Source organism: Aspergillus stella-maris (assembly GCF_047715825.1).
Source record: "Aspergillus stella-maris strain CBS 113639 unplaced genomic scaffold BDV14scaffold_8, whole genome shotgun sequence".
NCBI lineage: Eukaryota > Fungi > Ascomycota > Eurotiomycetes > Eurotiales > Aspergillaceae > Aspergillus > Aspergillus stella-maris.
The window spans coordinates 32,835-57,595 of NW_027396802.1; the positions used below are offsets into that span (position 1 = coordinate 32,835).

General features: G+C 52.4%; 10 protein-coding genes across 10 annotated transcripts; 4 read left to right on the plus strand and 6 right to left on the minus strand.

Annotated features, from left to right (window-relative positions):
- Positions 1-17: 17 nt before the first annotated feature.
- BDV14DRAFT_196766 (peroxisomal membrane protein PEX14) lies at positions 18-1,253 on the plus strand (the record flags this gene model as incomplete). Its single annotated transcript, XM_073772515.1, has 1 exon — positions 18-1,253. One exon carries the CDS (start codon positions 18-20, stop codon positions 1,251-1,253), a length of 1,236 nt encoding a protein of 411 aa, XP_073631424.1.
- Positions 1,254-1,969: 716 nt separating this feature from the next.
- On the minus strand, positions 1,970-6,630 carry sec31 (putative protein transport protein (SEC31)). Its single transcript, XM_073766367.1, has 8 exons — positions 6,087-6,630; positions 5,904-6,020; positions 5,748-5,853; positions 5,463-5,696; positions 5,325-5,411; positions 2,533-5,275; positions 2,185-2,483; positions 1,970-2,130 (listed from the first exon to the last, which is right to left on the minus strand). Exons 1-8 carry the CDS (start codon positions 6,293-6,295, stop codon positions 2,086-2,088), a joined length of 3,840 nt encoding a protein of 1,279 aa, XP_073631425.1. The 5' UTR covers positions 6,296-6,630; the 3' UTR covers positions 1,970-2,085.
- Position 6,631: 1 nt separating this feature from the next.
- On the plus strand, positions 6,632-7,809 carry BDV14DRAFT_142447 (RNA-binding protein). Its single transcript, XM_073766368.1, has 2 exons — positions 6,632-7,066; positions 7,123-7,809. The coding sequence occupies exons 1-2, from the start codon at positions 6,746-6,748 to the stop codon at positions 7,261-7,263; spliced, it is 462 nt and encodes a 153-aa protein (XP_073631426.1). The 5' UTR covers positions 6,632-6,745; the 3' UTR covers positions 7,264-7,809.
- On the minus strand, positions 7,393-8,208 carry BDV14DRAFT_142418 (uncharacterized protein). Its single transcript, XM_073766366.1, has 5 exons — positions 8,051-8,208; positions 7,962-7,977; positions 7,814-7,876; positions 7,730-7,742; positions 7,393-7,622 (listed from the first exon to the last, which is right to left on the minus strand). The coding sequence occupies exons 1-5, from the start codon at positions 8,108-8,110 to the stop codon at positions 7,523-7,525; spliced, it is 252 nt and encodes an 83-aa protein (XP_073631427.1). The 5' UTR covers positions 8,111-8,208; the 3' UTR covers positions 7,393-7,522.
- Positions 8,209-8,437: 229 nt separating this feature from the next.
- Positions 8,438-9,092, plus strand: BDV14DRAFT_196770 (cytochrome c oxidase subunit VIb; the record flags this gene model as incomplete). The annotated part of the gene is made up of 5 exons (XM_073772516.1): positions 8,438-8,504; positions 8,696-8,726; positions 8,788-8,869; positions 8,927-8,990; positions 9,058-9,092. 5 exons carry the CDS (start codon positions 8,438-8,440, stop codon positions 9,090-9,092), a joined length of 279 nt encoding a protein of 92 aa, XP_073631428.1.
- A 980-nt stretch (positions 9,093-10,072) lies between these two features.
- Positions 10,073-13,280, minus strand: BDV14DRAFT_187643 (putative phenylalanyl-tRNA synthetase alpha subunit; the record flags this gene model as incomplete). Its single annotated transcript, XM_073770973.1, has 5 exons — positions 10,073-10,756; positions 10,844-10,925; positions 11,077-11,198; positions 11,781-13,146; positions 13,231-13,280. The coding sequence occupies 5 exons, from the start codon at positions 13,278-13,280 to the stop codon at positions 10,073-10,075; spliced, it is 2,304 nt and encodes a 767-aa protein (XP_073631429.1).
- Positions 13,281-13,339: 59 nt separating this feature from the next.
- BDV14DRAFT_167104 (DNA-directed RNA polymerase II core subunit RPB3) lies at positions 13,340-15,035 on the minus strand. The gene is made up of 3 exons (XM_073767617.1): positions 14,858-15,035; positions 14,193-14,761; positions 13,340-14,128 (listed from the first exon to the last, which is right to left on the minus strand). The coding sequence occupies exons 1-3, from the start codon at positions 14,909-14,911 to the stop codon at positions 13,741-13,743; spliced, it is 1,011 nt and encodes a 336-aa protein (XP_073631430.1). The 5' UTR covers positions 14,912-15,035; the 3' UTR covers positions 13,340-13,740.
- Positions 15,036-15,192: 157 nt separating this feature from the next.
- On the minus strand, positions 15,193-17,080 carry BDV14DRAFT_167105 (NUDIX hydrolase). Its single transcript, XM_073767618.1, has 2 exons — positions 16,471-17,080; positions 15,193-16,360 (listed from the first exon to the last, which is right to left on the minus strand). Exons 1-2 carry the CDS (start codon positions 16,520-16,522, stop codon positions 15,933-15,935), a joined length of 480 nt encoding a protein of 159 aa, XP_073631431.1. The 5' UTR covers positions 16,523-17,080; the 3' UTR covers positions 15,193-15,932.
- A 2,753-nt stretch (positions 17,081-19,833) lies between these two features.
- On the plus strand, positions 19,834-22,293 carry BDV14DRAFT_167116 (arginyltransferase). Its single transcript, XM_073767619.1, has 9 exons — positions 19,834-20,038; positions 20,113-20,188; positions 20,272-20,334; positions 20,391-20,513; positions 20,567-20,728; positions 20,781-21,014; positions 21,071-21,168; positions 21,234-21,592; positions 21,655-22,293. Exons 1-9 carry the CDS (start codon positions 19,936-19,938, stop codon positions 21,778-21,780), a joined length of 1,344 nt encoding a protein of 447 aa, XP_073631432.1. The 5' UTR covers positions 19,834-19,935; the 3' UTR covers positions 21,781-22,293.
- On the minus strand, positions 22,293-23,764 carry cbpA (putative calcineurin binding protein). Its single transcript, XM_073767620.1, has one exon. The coding sequence runs from the start codon at positions 23,477-23,479 to the stop codon at positions 22,547-22,549; it is 933 nt and encodes a 310-aa protein (XP_073631433.1). The 5' UTR covers positions 23,480-23,764; the 3' UTR covers positions 22,293-22,546.
- Positions 23,765-24,761: the final 997 nt, after the last annotated feature.

Genomic DNA, 24,761 nt, shown 5'->3' on the forward strand with positions numbered 1-24,761 from the left:
TGCGCCTCTCTTTCAATATGTCTGATCCAGATTCCAAACCATCAATTCCATCATGGCAGCAACAGCACTCCGCTTCTTCGCCGTCGACCTCCGACAGCGGCGATGCGAGTGACAGCGCCGACCGCTCAACCCTGGTCGAGCAGGCCTCGAAATTCCTCCAGGACGACGCAATCCGGGATGCCTCGACCGATCGCAAGATTGTATTCTTAGAATCCAAAGGTCTCACGTCTACCGAGATCGACGGCCTACTAGGCGTGTCGCGAAATCCCGAGGCAAGCAGCAACGGCAACAGCAGTAGCATAGCCGAAGAGAGCAAAGAGACGAGTACAGATTCCACGCACGGATCCAACTCTACCACTTCACCAGCTACGCCTCCAGAATCGGCGCAGACCAATGTCACCTCCACAGCGCCCCGCGACGTTCCACCCATCATCACATACCCCGAATTCCTCCTCCACCAGTCCAAGCCCCCGCCCCTCGTCACCCTCCGCAGCGTTCTGTATACCCTCTACGGCGCCGCAGGCCTCGGAGCCACAATATATGGCGCAAGCGAGTACCTAGTCAAACCCATGCTCGCAACACTCACAGATGCCCGCCTCGACCTCGCCCAAACAACAGAGGAAAACCTCCGCAAGCTCAACGAGAAACTAGAGGCGAATGTCTCCCAAATCCCACCTAGTTTGCTTGCCTCAAACAAACATGCTACATCTACTGCAGATGACGCCTCAGAGGTAGAAGACACAGACTCCTACACCTCCGACCCAACAGAGCTCTTCCACCGAGACATCGGCACGCAAACTACACCCGACCTCAACAACCCACCTACCCCCTCTTTCTCAACACCACAAACCGAAGAAGACCCCTCCAAACAAGACCCATCCTACATCCCAACCACACACACCACCCGCCTAACATCCATAGCCTCAAGCCTACGCAGTCTCGAAGAATCAGCCACCCAATCCACAACCCTCCACGATACAACACGCAGCCGCATCGCAGATCTCCAGCGGTATCTGGACAGCCTGCTGTACTCGAAGAACTCGTACCCGTATACCGCGACGACGGGGTACGGCGTTTACCCCACGCCCGGGATTGACTCTGGTAGTAGTGCGGCGACGGGCGTGGGGAGGGCAGAGGAGGATGCGATTTCGGGGTTTAGGGCTGAGATTAGGGGGGTGAAGGGGGCGCTGCTGAGTGCAAGGAATTTTCCTAGTGGGCGGGGTGGGGGGTTGAGGGGTTCGTATGTTAGGTAGATAGGTTTTATTTGGCGGAGGTAGAATGGATGGATGAATGGTGTTTTACAGAATATATAGAGAGCCGTTCACCGTGTGCAATTTATACCTTAATACCTTATATCTCTGTTCAGCGGGGATTGTTATATGTCGCCGACACCTAGCTTCTGCATTGAATTGAATCGAGGGACACCTCTTACAGTACTCTAAATCTCCATCTCCAGTCAGGAGATCAGAAGCCTAGAAGGAGATATACATAGAGCTGGGTTTGAAGTCCAATTTAAGCTCATGTTTACCTACATAAATCTATAGCATGGACCCAACAAACTAGAGGCACCCATCAACAAATCCTACCTACCTACCCATGTAATGCTATTACCACAGCGCGGAAGGAACAACGGGGCCGAAATTTTGGGAAGGAGCTCTTGATCTCCAGCTACTCACTGACAGAGAAAGAACGACACGGGTCCATGCTCGTCCACGATTGAGGAAGGAACGACGCGCACTCGACCTACGAGCTAGTAAGGAAGGAGTAACGGGCACGAAGTCAATTTGGGAGGTGCGATTCAAGGCGGGGGAGACGTGTTTAGCACCCTAGTCCCTACAGATTTTCTTTTCTAGAATTGAGTAGATATCAAACACAGAAACCATTAATATAACATTGACAATGGAAGAAGACATAAGATATAAAACTAAAAACGGGCTATCCCCATGAACTTATACATAAACATATCCACCAGAGAAAGAAAGAACACCACGGCTTCCTTTTCCTTCCCGGGTCTTTCAATAGAATAGCCCCTGGACTGTCGTACACGTAAATCAACCGCACATGGTATTTTATACTCTACTTTATCTATGGGGTCACCTTGCTCATGCTGATGAGGCGCTTTACACCGACCTGAAAGAAGTTAGATAGGAAGGTCATAACGAGAAGGGAAGGGGTTAGACATACCATCCAGTTACCACACTCGTCGTTCCGGTTCGTCATGATGTCGACGTGAATTGTGCGAGCGGTCTCGTAGTCGCGGGCCTGGATGGCGCGCGCGAGCTGCACCATATCCTGGATGGTGTTGGGCTTGAGGAGGTCTTCGTTGTTGAGGTGGTCAAAGAGGTAGTTCAACCGTTTCTCAGCGTCGTCGACCTGGGCCTTGAAGGAGGACGGCGCGCGCGCCTTAACGCGTTGCATGTCTTCTGAAAGGATTTCGAAGATTGGTTGGGCGTCGGCCGGGATGTGAGAGCGGTCACCGGTAGCTGCAATTTGTTAGAAGAGTTGAAAAGGTAGGGCAAACGTTAGACTTACGATATTTGGGAGGTGCAGGGGTGGCCTTCCTCATTGAAGAGGCGGTACCCGGGCGGGATCCAACAGCTTGAGGGGGAGGCGGCACTGCTTGGGGTGGCGCCTGCATGGGCGGTGGTGTGCTAGGAGCGTACGGGTTTGCCAGGGCTTGTACGGGTGGAGGAGCGGCGTAAGGTGAAGCAGCTGCCTGTGGGGGAGGAGGAACAGGTGCTCGTGTTTGGAGCTGTGGGCTGGCCGCCTGGGCTGCCGGGCTAGGTGCGTACCGGTTCGTAGGGGGAGGGATGGTAGGCGGCGCGTTGTAAGGGGATGGTCCACGAGCAACTGATGCTGGCGCTGCCATGGTAGCCATGGTCGTCGCGGGGGACTGTGGCAGGGTGGCGTAAGGGTTTGTCGGGGGAGGAGGAGGAGACATGGGGAGCGTGTTTGGAGGAGCCTGGCCTGCCGATGGCGGCGAGGTCATTCGCGGAGGTGGAGGAATGCCCTTGGGAGGAGGAGGGACCGAAGGTGTCCTCTGAGGACCAGCACCTAGAGAAGGGGGGCCTCCAATTGGTGGAGATTGGTTCGGGAACGGAGAGGCAATGGCCGCACTGCCTGCAGGAGTGCCTCGGCGTGACAACGGCTGCTTCGCGAAGCCCTCGGGCAAGTCGTTCCAAGCAGGCAAGTTCCTAGCGGTGGTGTATGTTGTGATGTTGGAAGGAGACTGGGTAGAAGCGCGAGGTGGAGGAGGGATGCCGCCAGCAGCCGGAGGAGGAGCACCGAATGATTGCTGGCGAGGCTGGTAGCCAGCCGGAGGAGCGTAGCTGCCACCACCAACTGGGGTATAGCTGCCGCCAGTTGGAGCATACGGGTTTGCGGGCGGCGCGGGAGCCGCAGGAGCCGCAGCAGCACCAACAGGGGCGTATGGGTTTGCAGCAGCGGTGGGGGGAGCATAGGGGTTTGCGGGCGCGGGAGGTGCGGGAGGTGCAAAGGACGTCGGAGTAGCAGCCCTGGCGCCTGTGGAGAATGTTGTTGCGGGCTGGTAAGGAACCTGCTGAGGAAGAACCCTGCTTGGGGTCGCTCTGGCGGCAGCTGTGGTGGTCTGGGCCCTGACGGTAGGCTGTCTCGTCGCCAGCTTAATACGGTTCCTTGCGATCTCGGCCTCGGGGTGCTTCTCGGGAACAAGGTCGAGGTACTTCTGGGCTACTTGCAGGCGTCCGTGAGTAGCGACAACATCAGCGTACTCGATGTACTTGTCGTAAAGCACACCGAGCTTCCAGTCGGCATCCTTGGTACGATCCGTATCCTCGAACTTGGTGACTTGACGGAAGATGGTAACCTTCTCGATCAATGACTGAAGAGCGCGAACGTGGATGGAGAAGCTAGAGTCATCGGTAGCGGTCTCAATGGCCGTCTGCTCGCCCTCACTGAGCTCCTCAATCCAGATCGAAACCACCTTCTCCAACTTGGAACCGGCGAGGTAACAGAAGGAGGCATCCTTGCGGGCAGACTTGTCGCCAGTGCTGCGAATCTGCTCCTCGAGGCGGTCACCAAGGGCGTCGCACAGGTCGGCGAAATCCTTCTCTTCAGCAAAGGTGCAGAGTGTGACCATAACCTCCTTCCAGTTGGACAGCTCGGCGTTGTAGACTACGTCCCAAAGGTTCTTGCCAACGATGGAAGCCAACAGGCGGACATAGTTCGGGCTGTCTGTCTGCTTGGAGAAGTAGTGTTCCTGAGCTTTTGCAATGCACTTCTGGCCACCGACAATCGCAATCATGAACGCATCGGACATGCGGTCCTCCTTAAGGGCTTGGTCAAGGGCCTTCTCGAAGTCGCCGAGGAGCAGCGCCCTGGTGATGCTCTTGTCGGCCTCGGACTCTTCGCCGTTGAAGATCTGGAATGGGTTGTTGGTCTTCGCACCCTTGGAAGCAGCAATATCGGTAAGGAAGTTGTCGTCGGGGCTAGCGTCGAACATGGATTGCAGGCGCTTGTGCTTCTTCACTCCTGCGGGCTTAGTCTCCTTGGGTGTCTGTTCACCGTTGACCTCGTCCTCCTTGGTCAGTCCGAGTTTGGCCAGGCTCTCAGTCACATCGTCGGCCTGGTCATTGAAACCGAGGTACTGCACCAGACCCTTACGGGGGTTGTCCGACAGCAGAGCCTCGATCACCTTCCAGTCAGCCTTCTCTTCCTCAGTAGCGGCGCCAGTAACCCTGTTTTCGCAGATGCTCTTGAGATCGCCCTCCTTGAGCGCAGTTTCAAACGTTTCGGTGGATTTTCCAACAGCCTCATCAACCTCGAACGGAGTGATCTTGATCTTTGACGCACGGGAACCCTTCTCAAGTAAGTTGACAGAAACCACCCGGCCACCGAAGCCGAAAGCGGCGCTGCAAGGTCGCTCGAGCCATTTCGGAGCCTTGGGAAGCGAGAAGCTTGAGACCTGGGGCTGTGTCTGGGCCTTGGCGAAGAAATCCTCTCCGTCGAGAGCCTGGTTCTGGTCGACCACGGCCTGAGCGGTTTCCGTGCTGGTGTTCTGAATCGTCTGGATTGAGATTCTGCCGTCGAAGGAAGCAGTGGCGAAGAAGTTAGGGTTGCGGGGGTTCCAGCGGGTTTGGAAGGTCCAGTTTGTGACGACGGGGAACTCGCCGTATGAAACTCCGGTCTGAGGGTTCCAGCAAATGGTACGGTTGTCCTTGCCGGAAGAAAGGAGGAGGTCAGGGTCTTGGGCACACCATGAGAGCGACAAAACACCGGCCTCGTGTCCGCGGAGGGTCTGTATGACGTTAGAATGAGAATGCCACCACTTTCGAGCTATCACTTACTCTCTCCGGAGCATGCGAATTCCTCAGATCCCAGACATTGATGATGGGGTCTGATTCCAGCGGTGTTGCCGTAACAAGCTTGGTTGGCTATATTTCGTTAGCCATGGCAAACGCCGGTCAATGACGGAATGGTCCCACCTTCTCAGGATCCCACGCAACAGAGCTAACAGCCTTGCGTCCCATGTTGTTGAGAGTCAGGCTCTCCTTCCTGGTCTTGACATCCCAGACGGTGACGAATCCGGCACTGCTACCGGTGACCAAGATGTGCGCAACCTTTTTGTTCCAGTCCAGACATTCGATGTCGTCAGCGCGGGCGGTGGTGCTTCCGAGACGGTAGGGGTTGTCGATGTTGTTGAGGTCGGAGATGTATAGCTGTGACAACTTATCAGTACTCTTCCAGCCAATTGAGACCATCGTACTAACCTCCCCCTTGGCTCCTCCTGTGGCTAATAAGTTTGAGTGTTTGGGGTTGAACTGGAGGGCCTTGATGGCCCCTGAGTGTTTCGAGCTCCGCGAAATAACGGCGTCACTAGCACCATCAGTAATTGCCATTGTACATTTTATTGGCAGGACACAAACCTCGCACCACTTAGCAGCTTGTCCGCATCCCATAAATCAAGGGAGCCGCTCTCCAGACCACCAGCGATTATCCCCCGCGAGTTGTCATCGGATTCTGTCCAGGCGAGGTCGTTAAAGCTAATCACAAAACCAATTAGTCCTCATGTTCACTGAGCACCGTAATATAGTCAAATATGGTCGTACCCTGAATCGGTGTCAATTCTAGCAGCTGGTTGCAGCTCCGCACCGGCATCCTGGTTGCTCAGGTTCAAATCCCAAAGCTCCAAACATGTCTCATTCGAGAAATCGGCATCGACAGCTCCAGCGCGAGTACCGGTAGCAATAAAAGGCGCCGCAGCCCCGGGGGACCAGGCAAAAGTGGCCGTCCGGGGAATCTCCCTCAGACGCACCATGCTGAGGGTAGGGGTCTGCTGGTGTGGGGGTATAGATAGTAGGGAGGTGGAAGGTGGTCGTGCACGCGGGATGCTCTAGATCAAGCACGGAAGAAACAAAGAGAAGAAAAAGAAGAAGCTAGTAAAATTATCCAACAAGGATTGTCCCCTCTAATGGAAAAGCGAGGGGTGCATGGGAAAATAATGGAGGACGGGGAAAGGCGATCGAGTCGGTCGACCTGGGCTGGTCTGTTCACTGGTGACTACTGGCCTTCCCGCTCAACCAAGCCAAGTGTCCTCCGGGGGCAGCCCAATTTGCCCCTAAGCCCGATTCGGAGCTCGCCAAAACACCTACCGAGTTCTTGCACGTGATCGATATCAGAATGCCCGCGCCGAGTGGTCTGTGAGTGAGGGAAGCTTCCGCTACCGGTATTGGCTCACTCGGCCTACTTTCATGAATTGATAGTCACGATGAGCGAAAAGACACGTTTGAAGTGTACCGTCTACGTCGGTGGCCTTGACCAAGCCGTGACCGTGCAGACCCTGGCCGAGGCGTTTGTTCCCTTCGGAGAGGTTGTCGAGATTACGCTGCCGAAACCCGACCTGCCCAACTCGAATGACAACCACCGGGGGTTCGGATACGTGGAATATGAGGTACCGGAGGATGCGAAAGAGGCGATCGATAACATGGACGGAAGTGAGCTGTATGGACGTACGATAAAGGTTGCGCCCGCCAAACCGCAAAGAGATGCCAATGAGGGCCTGGGAAGCAAGACGGCGATCTGGGAACAAGTACGTTCATGCGCATAGTATACTGAAATCAAGCTTTGTACTAATCACTTTAACAGGAGGGATACCTGTCCAAGTACGCCGTGAGCGAAGAAGACAAGCTTGCTGCCGAGGAATCCCGGATGGACGATAATGAAAATGGTCATGATCCAATGCGCCGACTGGAAGAGCTAGATGTCGCAGGACCTAAACCTGAATGATTTAAACGAGCTATGATGTGGAAAAAGCGAAAGAAGCCAGGCGACAGTGATATTGAACAATATTGCTAGTTCAGGACCCTTCGATCGAAGCCGTACTATATACACGCGCTCTAAGCCTGACCCTGAAGGCCATCAGAAGATCAACATCCACCGCCCTCGGCGACATCTACTGCCAGAGGATAATACATATCGGCAACACAAAAAGAACAGGAAAGCTCAGATCGGCCATTTGTATGGAATCAAAACGTGATAGTACATTTTAGTGCTCACGGTCCTCGGGACGGTTGGGGAGAAGACGGAGGGTCTTGTCAGTCATGAGCTTCTTGGAGCTGGAGTAGATGGCAGCTCCGACAGCGACACTATGGTTGAAGTGTTAGTGGGAGGTGCGAGTCAGCTTGGGGATATGACGGCATCGGAAGATCATCATGTGAACTATTGACAGCCATATATTGGAAAATGGACATACCCAAGGACAACACCTGTAGACAGTTAGCATCATAGTTCATCTCGTAATCAATTTGGGATATATAGGAGGCAATGGCTGACGTACCGAGAGGGAGCAACTCAGGAGGGATCTTCTTGAGCTGGCGCAGACGCTGGGAGATGGTGTGCGCTAGAGATATCCATTAGTCCAATTGCTCAAGCTCTAGCACAGCTGTATAGCTCTAAGCCGACTCGACTCGATCCGAGGGTCATACCGCTATGGGCCTCCTTCTGCAATCACTGGTTAGCACCCGCCAAGCCTTTTTTTCACATCATGCAACAGCAGGGATGATAGGAAACTCACGGGAGCAGGGAAAGCAAAAGGGCGGGAAGGCTGCATCCTCAGGACACGAGTGGGATACATGGTGTATAGATCGTGGTGGACGACGACACTCAAGTAGTGGGTAATGGGGTAGGGTGAGATGGGGAAGAAGATCGAGAATCGGATGTGGTGACGGAGCTCTGGCGATGGCCGTGACTTGACGGCTTCGGGTGTTGTTTAGGAAATCTCGGCCGCTGATTGGCTCGTTTACCTGGGCGGTCACTCCCGGCATGGGACCTCACGGATCATTCCACCCTCTCTGCTCTCCCTCACCACCACGACCTCTCCTCTCCAACCTCGCTCCCTCTCTCCACATCCCCATTCCATTTCTCTCAATCAAGCTTCGTTGTTTGATTCATTACCGCCAAAATGGGTGCCATTCCTGAAGCCGACCCCGATGAGCCTATGGAGACCAAGCCCTTCAAGTTCGTCACTGGTGAGTTCCATTCTTCTCCCGAGCTCTCAATTTGCTCTCCACGCTGCTGTAAGACTCAATTGCTGACTTTTTTCTAGCTGGTATGTTTCCCGCAAATACCCAACTCGATTCGATCGCTTTCCATCACCCGCGACCCTTATCGAAGCTGTGCATTCTCGGTTATTGAAGCTGACAACCCGCGCGCAATATAGGTTACGACGCCCGTTTCCCTCAGCAGAACCAGTACGTTTCCATACTCAACCCGTCGTCTCTCACTCGACCAATTACTTACCCAACATCTTAGGACCAAGCACTGCTGGCAAAACTACGTCGACTACCACAAGTGTGTCACCGCCAAGGGTGAAGACTTCCGCCCATGCCGCCAGGTAAACACTCAATACAGCTCCTCGAGCTATAAAAAGCCTATCTAACACCAAGCGCAGTTCTACCTCGCTTTCCGCTCCCTCTGCCCCAAGCCCTGGACTGACCGATGGGACGAGCAGCGCGGTACGTTACCATTCCCTCTACTTCAAATACAACCCGTATAGAGTAACATATACTAACAACCCACTAGAGAAGGGCAACTTCCCCGCCCGCCTGGACCGGTAAATGGTAAACTAGAACCAGACCTGTGCTAGAATTCCAGAAGCGGTGATTTAAACCTTGAATGGCTGTTCCTTTGTCAACTCAACATGTACTCTAAGTTACCTGATCTGCGGGGATTATGATACAAGCCTCCTTCTATCTCTGTCTCATTGGCTATCTTTGTCGTCCCTGAAGTAGTTGGAGATGAAGGTGTATATAGACTCGCCGTAGTTTGAAATGTGCACACTACGTTGTTGGTTTTTGAGATTGTTGTCATGGTCCCGAGTTCTATAGCTGGGTATGGTACCATGGTGCCATATACCCGGGTATATCATAATCTCTTCCTGTACGGAGGAATACAATCTACTAACCTTTGTTCTCGCCAATGCTATTTGCAATCAATCAAATCCTTCTTCCTTGCAAATTAATCGCTCAAGTCATCCTCTATTTCTCATCTAAGTATTCTCCTCTCATCTATAGATCGAACAGAAAATGAAAAATGCAGCGCTGCGTTTTTTTCTCCCCGCTGCGACAGCGCAAAGAGAATGTAACGTCCAAGCGTAAAGCACTAAGCAAACAATAAAGCTTCTCAAGACAAAACAAAGCCAGAGAAGGAGAAATAGAAACAGGAGTATAAGAAGCCAGAGCAATCAAGCCGCCCTCAGTCCCAAACAGTGCAAGAGCAAGGTCTATCTGTGATGCGATAGGTATGTTCAAATGTGTGAGAGAAGGTAGAGGAGGGTATCTCAGTGGTGTCGTAGCAGGTGACAAATGTCAAGCCAGACACTCGTGGGAGACAAAGAAATGGGTATGGGAAGAGAGAGGTAGCAACTTATGTACAGAACGTAGCAAGTATCAAGCAAAACAAGCAATCTTCGTATCAGGTATCCAGGTAGATCGGCGACGATCCAAGTCTGTATCTGTAGGCGTATAGTCAATGCAGATCAATCAGAAGTCTAATATGGCGGTTATAGGGTCTATATGTTAGTTCATCTGTCCACCGTCTAAATCCCCTTCAAGTATCGGTAAAGCTTCTTATGCTCCTCAAGGAACACAAACGTCGCAATGGTATGGGGCCCCAAGCGAATAAAACTAGGCACCCACCCGCGGAAAGCCCAAGCAAGGCCTTCCTTGCGGGTAATCTCGCGGAGCAAACCAACAATATTGTGGCCCTTACTCTCAGACGGGGAAGCGCTCATAACCCTCGTCTTGATCACATCAACAGGGCTGCAGACCGTCGTCGCGACGAAACCCGCCGCAAGAGAAGAAGTAAAGTGCGTCGCGAGGTTATCCTTCATCCCGAGATTATCGAGACAAATGCGCTTGAAGATATCGTACGAGACGAGCTGGGAAGACGTCATGAGGATAGCGCGGGTGGAGTTCGGCCATACGCCGCGGAACAAACTAGAGACACCCTCTGTGCGCGTCATTTGGACGAGGCCGTGGAAGGCATGGCGGTAGTTGCGCCGTTGGGCGGACGGGAGCGCAGCATCGGACTGCATGCGCACGTTCATGACGTCGGCTGGGTTTCCCGCAATTCCTCCGAGCATGCCGGATGTACAGGCCATTCCGAGCAAGGTGAGGAAACCCGGCGGTGATGACGGCGAGGTGAATCTCGACTTCAGCTCTTCGTAGATACCGAATCGGGTTGTGGAGTATGTGAGCTGGCGCAGGAGAGCGGCGGATAACTAGACCGGTATTAAAGTCAGCGCAAAACTTTCACCCTCTACTTCGGAATTCCCCCCCTCCATGCCAAGGCAGTGCATAGTACGTACCCCATTGTATAAACCGAAGAAACCGTTGTTCCGAAGGATATGCGCGAATGTGCCAACCATCGTTGAGGGCGCGCCAGGGGCCCTAGTCTGTAACCGGACCTATATACACCACCGGTCTCAATATCTGAAGCATATGCGACGAAGCCGAAAGAAGCAAATATGGATTTACCTTGACTGCAGTTGATGATTAACCCCAATGTTCAGATTCTGAATAAAAGCAAGAACAAGAAAACCTACCAAGATCCAGCGGATGCGTAACCGCAGCCGCAAAGCAAGACGCCGACCCGCCAAACCAGAAGGGATAATGTACCTTCTTCAAAGGCAGCGGCGGCGCGACCTGCTGCTGCTGCTGCTGCTGCGCGAGGCGCGACATCTCCAACTTCGCGGGGCTTGCCATGGCGTCAAGCACTAATGACTAGACTTTGGCATTCCAGCGCAAAGAATAGCGCAGCGGAGCAGAGAGGGGGGTGAGGGGAGAGGATATGGTCAGCGTGGAAGCAGTTGGAGAAGCTGAGAATTTTAAGGCGAGGGACGGAGATAGATCAAGGCTCCGAGACTCTGCGGCCTCGGAAACGTCAGCGGGGTCGGCCAATCACGTCTTCGGTTTATGTCGTCCTGTCCGCTCCACCGGGCTCGCGGCAATCTTCGGTAATATGAGGGCGACGTAGGGTGCACGTCAAGAAGGCTGTTTGTATAGCTTTTTTGATAGGCGATCCAGTTTGTTGGTTCCGGGTTCTTGAAGTGTGGCCGAGAATAGTCCGGGGGAGTTCCGGGGGTATAGCGCCCTACAACCGCGGTAGTATACAGAGTGGTGGATGGTGATTACTAAATAGTTGAAGTTGAGATGTTGTACAGCTCATTCCAATAATATACATATATACATAGAGATATCATAGCCAGAGCCTCATCATCGCAGCTCAACGGCTAGCTGCTCGACTAGCTTCCCCCGCACACTCTCATGCAGGTTGTTAGTCTCCTCATTCGTCAACGTGCGCTCCAGGCTGCGGTAGTTGATACGGTAGCACAAACTCTTGCGATGAGTCTTGGGGTGAGTGAACTCGTCAATCAGTTTGACATCTTCAACGAGGTCGCCGCCAACACCACGGACGATCTCCATGACATCGTTCTCGTGGACCGGAACTGCGCCGCCAGCCGCACTTCCTCCGCTTACAGCCGCGGAAGGGAGCCAAAAGGCAACGTCCTTGTAGCAAGCGGGGTGTTTCGAGAACGGCTCAAAGCGGGTGATTTGGCCGGCTTTAAATTGGGAGAGGAAGCGCTCGTCCTTTGACCAGAATAGTCGGATGTCGGGGATGTTGAAGAGAAGCATGGCAATACGCTCCAGGCCAAGCCCGAAGGCCCATCCAACGCGACTAGGCACGTCGGAGTTGATGAGGAGCTCTTGCTTGACCACACCGCAGCCCAAGATCTCCAGCCAGTCACCCTGCCAGAAGACTTCCAGTTCCCACGACGGACTCGTGAAGGGGAAGTATGCCTCTACCCATCTGACCTTGAGGGGTTCTGTCTCAATGCCCGCCGAAGCAGCTGCTTTCTGCGCCTCCGTAAAGACCTTGATAACCATTCTCTCCAGCGACTTCTTTAAATGCTTAGCAATAGCCTCGACCTCTTCTTCACTGTGGTACTGCGCTTGAAGCGGATTTCTCTGAGCATGGATCGTAGGATTCGGGTCCTCAACCGGAACATCATGCGCCGGAATGCGCTCAACATCCTTCATAATCGCTTTCGCAGTCTCACCCGCATGCTCAAGCGGCTTATCCTCAGGCCTCTTCCAAAGCATAGCGCCCTCCATCTGATGGAAAACCGGATAATGGCTGCGATCAATCGCATCCCGCCGATAAACATCCGCAACAACCGTATACCCGACCTCCTCGGGCTTCGTTTTCTCATTGCGATTAATCTGCTGAAAGTAAGCCTGCTGATGCGCACTCGTGTGCGTCCTCAGCACAGTCTTGTCGTTCAGGTAGTATGTATCCGTGCGACTGCGGCCCGGGTGGTCCGCGGGGAACCCAAGAACATCGAAGTTCTGCGCTGTCGTGACGATAGGGTTCTCCTCGTGGTAATTGCCGTAGACGGGGCCAGCGAATTGGCTCTCGATAAGCTTGCGCGTTATAGCGAGCGGGTGGTTCTCGTCTAGGTAGAGGCGCCGGCCGACGTGCGAGATTATTTGGTCGGGGGTGTTTGTCCAGTCGTCTGTTCGGTAGGGTTTGCCTTCGACTGTGAGATTTTGGGGCTTGGAGGATGAGCTTGCTGCTGCTGTAGATTGTGTCCGGCGCAATGCTGTAGAGCTCCACTCTCTATATGCCAGAGCTCGAGGTTCTGGGAGACGGGTGAGGGGGAGGCGGATACTCCCTCGGACGGGGGCAATTGACCATCTTCCGGTCCCAAGGCGCAGGGCCCTACCCGTAGCCAACAGACGCATGTTTGGATATTGCGCCGCTTGCAATGGGCGAAATGTGGTGTGGTCTGAGAATGGAGCTTGATGCGGAACTCGTAATAATTCCATCGGGGCGGATCAACTACCCGCCGGGAAAGATGTATACATGCGCATTGCGAGATAAGATGTACTAGCCACTCTACACTAGCTTCTCTCCCTATCGTGTAGATATGAGTTTATTCATTGACCGCTGTATCCCGAATCTAATAGTCACATGAGCTAAAGTATATAAGAAGAATACATGAAGAGAAGCATCTGCTGATACTAGATCGATCAGTAGCCGAAGCAAAATAGAAAGACACCGTGCCCAGGCTCCAAATGAACCCTCCAAACCGCAAACTCCGAGCAATGCTAAATCAAGTTGATGAATCGATTCTTTTCTTTGCACCCCCGTTTTCAGGTCCCAAGAACGATAGAGAAAGTTGAAAAGATTGTAACGATGTGACTAGAAGCCGTAACCGCCGCCGCCATAAGGAGTGGCTCCGTAAGGTGTGGCAGCGCTGGCACCCCAAGCACTCGCACCACCTCCATTATCATAAGCAGTGTAGCTGCCATCCATGGCCTCGGCGGGTTCGTATGCATCAGGGCTTCGGACACCCATCATGTCTTCATCCGGAACGCCGCCGTGGTCGCCTCCTTCAGTACCGGAGAGAGATGAGATGGCGGACGCAAGTTTGCGTTGGAGGACGATGATACCCTGTTGGATGATCATGTCTGGGTCAAGGTTTCCGATACTCTCGACGTCAATGTAGAAGTTGTTCGGTTGCGCATCGTAGTCGAATGGCTGGTCTGGAGGCGCAGCATGCTCCCATCCGGCATTGTGAGAGATTGGCCTGTCATATATCAATAAATACCCACGAGACACGATATTCAAGGCTCAAAAGTCGAGAAACATACCATTCCTTAATCGGATCCTCCTCATACCAGTAATCTACATGACGAAGGTTATTATGCGGATCATACTCAAACCCAATCGCCGCCGTAGGCGCCCATTTGGAATGCTCCTTCGCAATCCCCTTCTTCGCAATACAAGTCATCTTCAGCTCCTGCCCCCTCCTCAACTTGCAAATAAGAGGTCCATTGCCCTCCGGGTCCGTAATAACCGGAGACCCCACCCACTCGTTCGCGCGCTCACCAGCAATAACCAAATCGCGCGCATAAATCCGCATAATCTCATCACCTGTGCAGCGCGCATGTAGAGAGAGCGTAACGCTACACCGGGCGCAGTGGTCCTCGCAGTCGCAATCGCGCGTGTACTCGACGTCCTGATCGCAGTTCTTTGAGTTCAGAGGAATCAGACCGAGTCTGTGGGCAAGCATCTCATCGGGAAGAACGGAGGAGTTCTTCTCGACTTCGACGAGGTCGATGGCCATTGTGGGGATTTCGGCGAGCATCGTGCGGCGGAGGGAGTTGGCGAAGGCGAGGTCCACGGAGCTGAGCTTGAAGTCTACGCGGTAGGGTTCGGCCTGGCGCGCGGGTTACATTAGATAGTGTTCCCTGAAATAGAAGGATAGATGTGCTGTAGAAGGCAGTTTGAGTGAGGGGCATGCTCCGGAGCTCACCTCTCGCACCGTGACCTGGGGTCCAGTGGACTCGATTTCCATTTCATAATCCATGTTGGCGAGGAGGCGGGGCCTCTATTTCAAAGCGAGTGCTTAGGAAAACGCGACTGGGAGCACTCAGAGAGTAGGTGAGCAGGAAGGTGGGTGAAAGCTGGGGTTGAGTTCGGATGAAAGAAAGCAGGCGGCGATGTTGAAGTCTTGATGGGCGGACTTCGGATTACGCGCTTTACCTGATTAGGTAATTGGCATCAAAGCCGCCCAGCTCAAGAGTATGAGCACTTTCAATTCGATTCTTATTTATTTAAGTTGCTAATGCGTGAAGAATCCATTGGTTATAACATATCATTTGTGGGATTAGTTCCTGAATCGTCTGTCTCCCTATCTTTAGTACACCATACGGTTAAGCCTACTGAGAATCTAGTTGGCTGTCTACAATTTGATCGGAAAGCGGTTTACCAGATCTCTTGTGCTTTCGTTGAGTCCAGATGTTTAGTAGATTTGAACTATCCAAGAGTTCAAAGAAGCGGCGCTGTTAGCCGGTGCGAGACCCAACCAAGTCCAAGGCCGAAGGTAGACGAGTCAAGCGTTGCTGCATCAGCAAGAATCAAGCCATAGCTTCTCCAATTTGAGGAAGACGGTCGCCTGGTCCCAGAGTCTCGAAAAAAAGGGCTACACTGAGTATCCAATCAAATAACCCATGACCCGACCCAGATCACGATCGGGCGACATCAGAAACTTTTCATCCATCCGCAACAATGCCGCCAACCATTCTCCTGTAGCTTCTATGGTGACGCGGTATTGCCGAATCTATAGTTGCAATGGCATCAAGCCAGAGTCATGCAAAAAAGTCATCAAGCCGCCAACCGATTGTGTTGCGATAATAGGACCACTCGAACACCAAGATACACCCAACCAACCAAGAAAAACAATAGAAAATAAAATATAACAAGGAGATGCAAATTAAGTATGATGAGAGATGGCAAATGCACAAAGCTTCTTTTGAGGATGCATCATATCAGGTCGTTAAGACCGACCCCTTTCGAGAGGTTCAGCCCTGAATATTGAAAGAGACATACTATCTCTTCATAGAGCTTCGATTCAAGGCCTCAAGAAGCTCTGGACGGCTGGCGAGAGCCGATGCGGCCTGGGTGTAATTTACCCACTGTCGTTTCCGCTTGTGCATTTCAGGCCACCGGTCCTCCTCGCGGTCCACGGTGACCTCGAAGAACTGATATGAAGCTCTCGGTGCATTAGACGTCAACAATGTTGATGGGCGCATGTCCGGGATCGAACCCAGATCCCGGAGGACAGTGCAGACGACCCCGGCTTCTTCCCAGGCTTCTCTGCAAGCCGCTTGTTGGGCGCTCGCTTCGTCTGTTTCCCATCCGCCTTTCGGAAGTACCCAGCCACCTCGGCCGGCAGATTGGATCATAAGCACCATGCTTTTGTCTTTCGATAATGGGACGACTCCGGCCACTAGCCGTTCGCCTTTTGTTCCATATCCTATGAGAAAGAAACGTGTCAGCAAGGTTCTGCGCAAGAACAAGTTGGCTGAAGAATTGGCGCTTTGGGAATTGCTCGAGTAAGACTTCGAGGAAGATGACGTGACTTACTTTGGTTTTTCCGTCCTACGCGGGACTCCATTGAGCGGGCCTGGTCCACCATATTGAACCAGCGAAAATATTATAGAAAGACACCCGTTCGAGGAACCTCGGAGAAGAAAATCGGTGGAGAAAGATCAAGAGATTGAAGGAGTATAGCTCTGGCCGTAGTTTGCGCGAAGACGAGTCTTAAAGAACGGAGGATTCTTGGAAGCAGAAAAGGCGTGAGAGAGTGACGGTCACAGAAATGACGACACAGTATGGGATATAGAGAGGTTCCAAAAGAGGGAAGCTTCAGAACGACGGAGTTTCTGTCGGGATAGACGGCTGGCTAGGGTGGATAGCAGCTGAATCAGGGACGGTTCAGGGTTTCTTCTGGTCCAGGGGAAGGATAATCAGGCGGCCTCTAGTAATGGAAATTTTTTTGAGAAGAGGAAGACTGGAACAAGATGAGGAAATTCTAGGTATTCCCGTTCACTCCCGTAGCGGACGGGAACCTGGAGAGAGATTTGGAGATGGGGATAGACATGTTCATGAAGGGAATAGCATAGAAATAGGAGAGGGGATAGGAGGAGAGAAGAGGAAGAGGGACGGAGGGGAGGCGAGAGACCGGAGACAGCTTGGGATGGATAATGGGCGGCGCGGTCCGGCAAAGACTCTAAAGTGTCTTTCGGCGCGGACTGAACAAAGCCTGGTGCGTATTGGTATTACCGTGACGGTTAAGCTGTTACACCCGACACACACTGCCTTCTCAAAATAGCAGCCAAAGCTCTTCTTGCTTTTTACAGAACAGTACTCTATTTTCCATAGTCTGATTGTACTCTGCTCTACCATTATCTTAACCTCCTTAATCTCCGTTTGATTATTCCTCGTGCCCCTACGTCAGCTGTGTCAGTTGTCCCCGAGAATGACATCGCGTGCTGTCAATCGCAACGCTCCGGCCGAACATCACCAATTCACCACCAGCCCACACTCTTCTCGGTAGCTCCCAAATGAAGCAAAAGATTTCTATCTAGTCTACTCCAGCAAGAGAACAATTGGGATATTGGATCCGCACTTCCAAAGATCGTTGCTGCGTTGTCGCGTCTCGACCCAATCGCTGCTGGAGTGATCCCAAGCCCCTTTGGACTTTCGAGCCACTAATTAATCTTTATGCATCCCCTGCTTTTCCTAGCCCAAGTCGCCTGCAGCTAGCAGCAGCATGGACTGAGCAATACCAACGCTCTGATCGACCCCATGGTTCATTTATCCCCGTTGCCCTGGACATAATTTCTGTAAATCTGCACGATGCCCCAGGCTATACCTGCATGATTCGTTTGAAGTATGGGGCAGATGCGCCACGGGCTCATAGGCTCATAGTTAAAAGATTGACACGTCCCGTTATTTGCACCCGGTTGTCCATTCAACAGGAATCTGGGTCCGTCGGAACTTTCTATTCCTGAATAATATCGTGTGTTGGGTTTTCTTCGCCGCTTAACCCCGCGTTGATCGGCCTTGGATGATGACACCGAGAAGCTGATCTGAAAACCTCCCTTGGTACAGCTAAGATGGAACATGCAGGGCGCTCTCGGCGTTTTCCCAGAAAAAGAAAAGACCTCGAAAAGAAAAAGAAATGAAAGGTCGGCCCTTAAGACAGCTTCTCCGCGATGTTGCTACGGAATTAAGGTTTTATACTCCAATTACTACCAACATTCCTCGTGGTCTTTGCTCTTTCAATGCAGCTTTCAGCCCTCGGAAATAATGCAGCTTACTTGGTTGACAGAGGCCACGCGTTGACAGGGTTACCCAAGGTTCAGTCATGGCCAAGAACAAATTGGCCTGTAACTTGGCATCGCGAGAAAAAGGGTCCCTGTAGGAATAGTTGTTGGCTCCGGCGGTGGACCAGACCCAGTCTCTCTTGCATTCTCACACCGAACAAGCTTGAGGCGCTCAATCAGCTTATGGTTGTCTGGTTGACCATTACCCTTTGACCGCGCTCTTTCAATGCTGATTATGCGATTGGCCTGTCCGTACCCCAGTCGTACCAGATGTTTCTCGGAGTACAGTCGGACATGCACTCGGAGAAGAGAGTGCCCTGGATGGGCTGGCACCGGCTAGCCCAATGATGTTTGCATTCCAGCAAGTGAAGAGTGGATGATGCTTGAGCTCCGACTTCGCGCGGTGTCTCTCCTTGGGGTTATCCGATATCCACGTTTCATTTGTGTGGAATGCAGTCGAAGTCTGACTGTGGAACCAACAGGTCCGCAATCCGCCAAACAGCGCTTTTATGCACTGGATTTCATGTTCCTGAGTGACGAGTTGTTTCACTTTGACCTCAGGGCAAAAGGATCTTGTCGAAGATGACTCTTGGGGATAAGAATAGATTAGCTCAGACGAAAGTAGTACTTTGGAGTCGATCGGCTCGATCAACAGATCTTCCCCTAAAACGTCAATGCTCACGAGTCGCGACTCAGGGTCAATTCGTGTGAGCACTGACTACAGTATTATGGATTATGGAGCATCTTGCCTCACAAAGAGAGTGCGAGCCGTTAGAGTATTAGAAATCAGCCGGTGCTGAAAGAGAACCAGAACCCGTACCAGTATTGGTACCTTGAAATGCTGAGACTGGTATTGTAAAGTATATGGGCGGACAATACGGTACAGAGGACGGAGTACAGTTCCTGCCAAAGGAATAGCTGGCCTAGTGTAGTGGTCTGTAGACGGATGGATAGAGTAACTCAAGATGCCCCATACCCAAGCTGCATGTCAATGCTGGCATCGTCAATCTCTCGCAGGTTGTTGTGGGCTTTTGGTGGCGAGGATGGCAGGATTGGCCCAGGACGAAGCGGGCGTGCATACAAACTCAACAAGTGACAGGGAGCTGGCTTCGTCTTCTAGAAGGGTCACTCTAGCTTCATCCTTATACTACCTTACATACGCTGGATGGAAACTTTTACTACTACCGAGTTATACCTCTATATCAATCCTTACTAGACGGGTCGCTGGGGTCGAGAGTTCTGTTCACAGCCGGACTCAAACCACCGTCATCCACCGCATTGTCCCCGGCTTCTTCTCCCCGCAGCTCTCAGGTGTTCTTCATCAACACATCCCAGTCCAACAATCACCTTCAACCAACATCATCATTTCATCCTTCCCGCCTTGAGCGCTGGCAAACACTCAGCTCCTTCCCCAGCCGCACGCAGCAAGCAGCAACCCGGCCATGGAGGCCATTGACGCCGAACGAGCGAGGCAGTTGTCGCTGTTCCGACCCCTCGGTGAGTGGCCAGTCACAACACTCTGCCCTTCCCCGTGCAATGGCCATTGGTCCATGTTTATTTCCCTTCTGCCATGGAATGATGTATGAGTCTGTCAACTTACTCTGATCATCCCCGTCGTTTTCTGACTCTCCCATCGCCTGCATTGATTTTCATCCCCCTCTGCATGCCCAATCCTACCCCATTGACTACTCGCCTTGACTAAGACGACGATAATGGATCCATGATCCTTCGTCATCACCGCTGTCGCCAACTCTGTTCTAACCAATATACTTCTCCAGGTTACCAACGAAACTCGTGCGGATACTGTAAATCTGATAATGGAAGTCAGTCAATTCGCTCTGTAGCTGCTGCTGCTGCTGCCCCACCTCGGATCAATTGCTAAGGCATATCCCCGTAGGTGCTTCATACTACGCTAGCTCCGTCTCTGTGCGTCCAGTGCATTATGAGGAGCTCGTCAACCGAGGATGGAGAAGGTAAGGCAGCATCATCCGTTCCAACCGGCTGCCTGTGGCAAACATGCCGGGTCATGCAATTGAATCGTCTGACCATCGCACAGGTCCGGCTCTGTGTACTACAAGCAGAACCTGCAGCGGTCATGCTGTCCTCACTATACCATGAGGTATGTATCTGCATTAGGGTTGCTGATTGCCGTTTCAAGGAGACTGATCTGTTCAGACTCGAGGCATTAGCCTATAAACCAAGAAAGGATCAACGCAAGGCACTCAATCGCTGGAACAACTTTATCCTGGGCCCGGAGTACATTCGCAGAGCTGCATACCTCTGTCCGAAAACGAGAGAGTAGGTCAAGCCCTAGTTCTGTACCTATTGCTCTAAGCTCACAAGCGTGATAGAGCAAAGAAGCACCGCAAATGCAACTTTGATGTCGTGGATCTCGTCCACGAAGTCGAGTACAGTAACGTCAAAAAGCCAATTGACCCAAAGACAACGAGACCACTAGAACCGGCTCATCGCTTCGAGATCAACATCGAAGGCGACACCGTCTCGCAGGCCAAGTGCGTATCGCATTCACCCTTCCTATTTCCAGAGCTATACTTACGTCTTCAGATTCGAGCTCTTCCGCAAGTACCAGACAAAGGTCCACAAGGAAGACCTTTCCAAATGGCAAACGAAAGACTTCAAGCGCTTCCTCTGCTCCGGTCTTAAGCGGAGCGAACCTAATGCGCAAAAAGGGGAGCGCAGGCTGGGGTCCTGGCATCAGTGCTACCGGCTCGACGGGAAGCTCATAGCAGTTGCTGTTCTTGATCTGATGCCCAGCGGCGTTAGCTCCGTCTATATCTTGTGAGCTCTCCAAAGAGAACCCTCAACGCATGAAAGCCCACTCACAGAACCCCAAGCTATGACCCAGACTACGAACAATGGGAACTAGGAAAGCTCAGCGCAATGCGCGAAATAGCCCTTGCGGTTGAAGAGGGCTATAAGTACTATTACATGGGTACGAATCTTTCTTCGCCTACCCCTACTACCTCGATTTAGGAACCAATCTTTAACAAAAACAAGGCTACTACATCCACTCCTGCACAAAAATGCGCTACAAGGGCTCCTTCCGCCCTCAATACATCCTAGATCCCGAATCACACACCTACGACCCGCTAGAAGGAGAATTGACCGAAAAGCTCAATAAACGACCCTACGTCTCCCTCTCTCGGGACCGGAAACTCGCTGAATCCAGTTCTGGCACCGACGCTAGCACCGAAGCAAAAGAAGCAGAAGAAGAATCAGCAGACGCCGAAATGAACGACGAAGAAGTCTCCCTCTTCGCACTAAACATGCCCGGTGTTCTTACCATTGAAGAAATCGAGAGACTCGATCTGGGCAACTGGGCGTTGCTTGTCCATGGGACTTTTGTGCATATGGCTGTAAGATCCCCTCTTTACTTCTCATCACCTACGTTTCGAGAATTAACAAATGTTGGGTATAGGACCTCGTCAGCTGGGAAAGCATGCCGATTGACGAACCGCAATCCCTCAAGGGAATTGTCGCTGAGTTAGCGGCGACATTAGGGCCTGAGGTTGTTAAGGATAGTGCGGTTGTCTTGTTTGACTAAGTACGTACTTACAAGCTGGGCCCGTTGCACGACGGACGGGACGTCGCATGTAGTGGATATACATGTTAGACGGAAATGGAAGGTACGGTCTAGTCACGCTCCTGCCGGGACTGGGAAACAGGCCGGAGCGGGACAGGCCGTTCTTTCCTTTCCTGTGAGGACGGAACCTACGCCGTCGCGCCTGCCCGCTTGAGGAGGAGGGAACACCGGAGGGAAGGTGCGAGCGATGACCGCACCTGCCGAAGTTGGAGCGTAGTCGCTCCTTCCGAGCAAAGACAGGCATGAGCGTCATGTGCACTTCCTGGTTTCGGAGGCATCGTTGTTGTATGCTCCTGAATAAGTATTCTGTAAGGCATACCTAGTAGCGCTCCGTTGCCATCTATTACTACTTTACTAGTTTGCAGATATCCGAGTCACAGTGATACCTCATCCATACACTAGTAGAGAAAACAATATCATATTCATACCGTTACGAAGGGAAGACCAGTTAAAAATTCAGAGCATATGATGAGGTTGATAGAATGAAATAAATCAATTATTGATATGTAGCTAACCATGTAAAAAGTCCATCATTACCATAACAAAAACAACTCTTTATCAAAGTCAAAGTCATCGACCAGTCCACCCAGAACGCCATGCAATGAAAATAAACTCTCAGCGAAAAGAAACCTAGGACAAGACACTAACAAAGAGACGTATAATCCCTATACACACAAACTCCGTTCAGACGCCAGTGTGCAGCAAAACAGACGACACTATAACAAAACTAGACCATCAACTCAACCGGCGGCCGGGCAGTCTTGAAAGGCGGCGTCGACGACGACTTGCCCGGCATATCAATCGGGCTCATCTCAACGTCCATGTCCATGTCCTCGGGATCAGCACTCGTATCCTCAACCATAACAGCAGGGAGGTTGGGGCTGCCGCCGTGTTCGTTCGGGTTATAGATGAGCGTGCTGCTCCTGCTGCGCTGGCGAGACGAGAGCGGGAAGCTTCCAGTCCGCTTATCGGAGGAGAGAGACATTGGTGTATCGGGGTCCGTCTGCATCTGGGATGATGGTGCGCTTGAGTAGGTGTTTGTGTTTGAGAAGGTAGCAGCAGCAGCGCCACCCGATTGTTCCGTCTTCAACGCAGCAAGAGCCTGAGCGAGATCACTAGCGTGAACCTCCTTGTTCGGCGGGTCCTCGGTGCGCATCACCCATCCGTGCGGAGGCGAAGGAGGCGGGCTAATGAAGAAGAGCTTGTCGACCTGCGGCGCCTCAAGGAGCTTATGCTTGATTCCTGTGCCGGCCTCATTTAATTCGAGGATGGGCGTTGGTTCGCCGAAGTAGATCTTTGTGCGGACGGGTCTGTTGAGCAGGGATTCGCGGTCTAAGAGCTTGCGGACGCGAATGGCGTCGTCTTCGTTGTGGAAGGAGCAGACGATGCGGCGGAATGAGGGGAGCGGGGAGAAGGAGTTTAGCGGGGCGATGGCGGCGATTTGTTCGCGGATGGAGGCGAGGGAGGGGGGTTGGAAGAGGTGTAGGTCGTTGAGGTCGGTGATTAGGAGGGTGTTTGTTGGTGGGGAGGGTTGGGTGAGTGGTGGGAGGCTGGAGAGGTCGATTGATAGCGATGGCTTGTGGGTTGAGGAGCGCGAGGAGCGGTGGGCGGCGAAGCTAGGGGAGGAGGGGACGGATTGCGGAGATAGTGTGCCTGTCATCTTGAAGTTGTGTTTGTTGATTGTAGACGAGAGAGGGTTGTTCAGGGGTGAGGTGCGAGAAAATGAGTTGGTAGAGTAGAGATGGAGAGGCGGAGGATGAGGTTAAGTAGCGGTAGCGGGTGTCGCCACAAGAGAAGCGCGATGGCGTTGCAAAGTGTGGTTGGGAGTTGTGCTTAAACAAGATGTTTTGGATGAGAGTCCAGAACTGCAAGGATGAAGAGGTTTTATATCGCTTGAGCCAGTATTGGTCAACCCGAGTCTGCAGAAGACAAGGTTGTCTTTCCGTGTTCGTCGTTTGGGGCGCAGCAACGCCGCTTAGAGAGACTTAAAAGACGCTCGCGGTGGGTTATGCACTGCCCTCCTCGGCCTTGACACTCCACGCTCTCTCTGTTTCTGTCTGGGCAAACCAGCGGACGCGACCGGTCGACTGCCGCTCTTGTTCCTGAAGATCGAATCTAGTCCTTTCGATGCCATACTGTTTGCCACGGAGTTGCCGTCTTGCTATCTACACAGTAGCATTGGCCTACAAACTACTCCAACGAATTGCCACTTCCAATAGAGACATACGGAGTAGACCCAGATCTAACTGCGCACTGGCAAAATCACCAGATCCGATCATAACCCAATCCCTCGTGCTACAGGGGACGGGCAGTGAATGCGCCTCTACTCAGACTACAGGCCTTGTGCTTAGCTGGCTGACTCTGCCCTGCGTTTGTACACATCCAGCCTTTGCATTGTTCAGCCATTTGCCTCGCCATCGAAGTATAGGCAACATCATAAAAGATACTATTTTATGCTTCTAAGCCTCTGCAATCGAGCTGTCCCTTGCTGACGACATGCTCCGCTTGCTCCATACAACTCCGCCTCTTGGTGGAGGCCTGCCCAAATCTTGGGAGAGCACGAAACAACTACGCGTAACTACTTGCTAACCTTACTCCAGCACTGGCGGAGCACCGGAGCCATCCGCATGCGCATACGGAAGACACCTGTTGCCAGTTACGTGTGTGGTGACAGATGATGATCGACATGATTGTGGCTGGTGCATGTATCGCCTGCCGGTCTCTCCGTCGAGTTGTGCACTATCCAGCTGCTAACAACAGGCTGCTCAATTCCCTGTGGCTAAGCTCTTCAACTATTGATTTACTCTGCATCTGACAGGATCATCATGCCAAGCTCTATAGTCCCTGCGTGGTCGGCTTCATGCGGATGTCCTTGTACTCTGTACTTGTGGTCACGGGACCAGCAATGCCTCTTCAACATCGTCAATCGTCACCCAACACAA

Coding starts and splice junctions, on each gene's coding strand:
- BDV14DRAFT_167104 (XM_073767617.1), bottom strand. CDS start 14,911: ATGGATTATGAAATGGAAATCGAGTCCACTGGACCCCAGGTCACGGTG. Junction 14,762..14,857: donor CCCAGGTCACGGTGCGAGAG/GTGAGCTCCGGA, acceptor CCCGCGCGCCAG/GCCGAACCCTACCGCGTAGA. Junction 14,129..14,192: donor GAGGATCCGATTAAGGAATG/GTATGTTTCTCG, acceptor GATATATGACAG/GCCAATCTCTCACAATGCCG.
- cbpA (XM_073767620.1), bottom strand. CDS start 23,479: ATGACAGGCACACTATCTCCGCAATCCGTCCCCTCCTCCCCTAGCTTC.
- BDV14DRAFT_142418 (XM_073766366.1), bottom strand. CDS start 8,110: ATGTATCCCACTCGTGTCCTGAGGATGCAGCCTTCCCGCCCTTTTGCT.
- BDV14DRAFT_142447 (XM_073766368.1), top strand. CDS start 6,746: ATGAGCGAAAAGACACGTTTGAAGTGTACCGTCTACGTCGGTGGCCTT. Junction 7,067..7,122: donor AGACGGCGATCTGGGAACAA/GTACGTTCATGC, acceptor TCACTTTAACAG/GAGGGATACCTGTCCAAGTA.
- BDV14DRAFT_167105 (XM_073767618.1), bottom strand. CDS start 16,522: ATGGTGGACCAGGCCCGCTCAATGGAGTCCCGCGTAGGACGGAAAAAC. Junction 16,361..16,470: donor CGTAGGACGGAAAAACCAAA/GTAAGTCACGTC, acceptor TCTTTCTCATAG/GATATGGAACAAAAGGCGAA.
- BDV14DRAFT_167116 (XM_073767619.1), top strand. CDS start 19,936: ATGATCCTTCGTCATCACCGCTGTCGCCAACTCTGTTCTAACCAATAT. Junction 20,729..20,780: donor GACACCGTCTCGCAGGCCAA/GTGCGTATCGCA, acceptor TTACGTCTTCAG/ATTCGAGCTCTTCCGCAAGT. Junction 21,593..21,654: donor GGACTTTTGTGCATATGGCT/GTAAGATCCCCT, acceptor TGTTGGGTATAG/GACCTCGTCAGCTGGGAAAG.
- sec31 (XM_073766367.1), bottom strand. CDS start 6,295: ATGGTGCGTCTGAGGGAGATTCCCCGGACGGCCACTTTTGCCTGGTCC. Junction 6,021..6,086: donor AGAATTGACACCGATTCAGG/GTACGACCATAT, acceptor TTTTGTGATTAG/CTTTAACGACCTCGCCTGGA. Junction 5,412..5,462: donor TTGCGTGGGATCCTGAGAAG/GTGGGACCATTC, acceptor AACGAAATATAG/CCAACCAAGCTTGTTACGGC.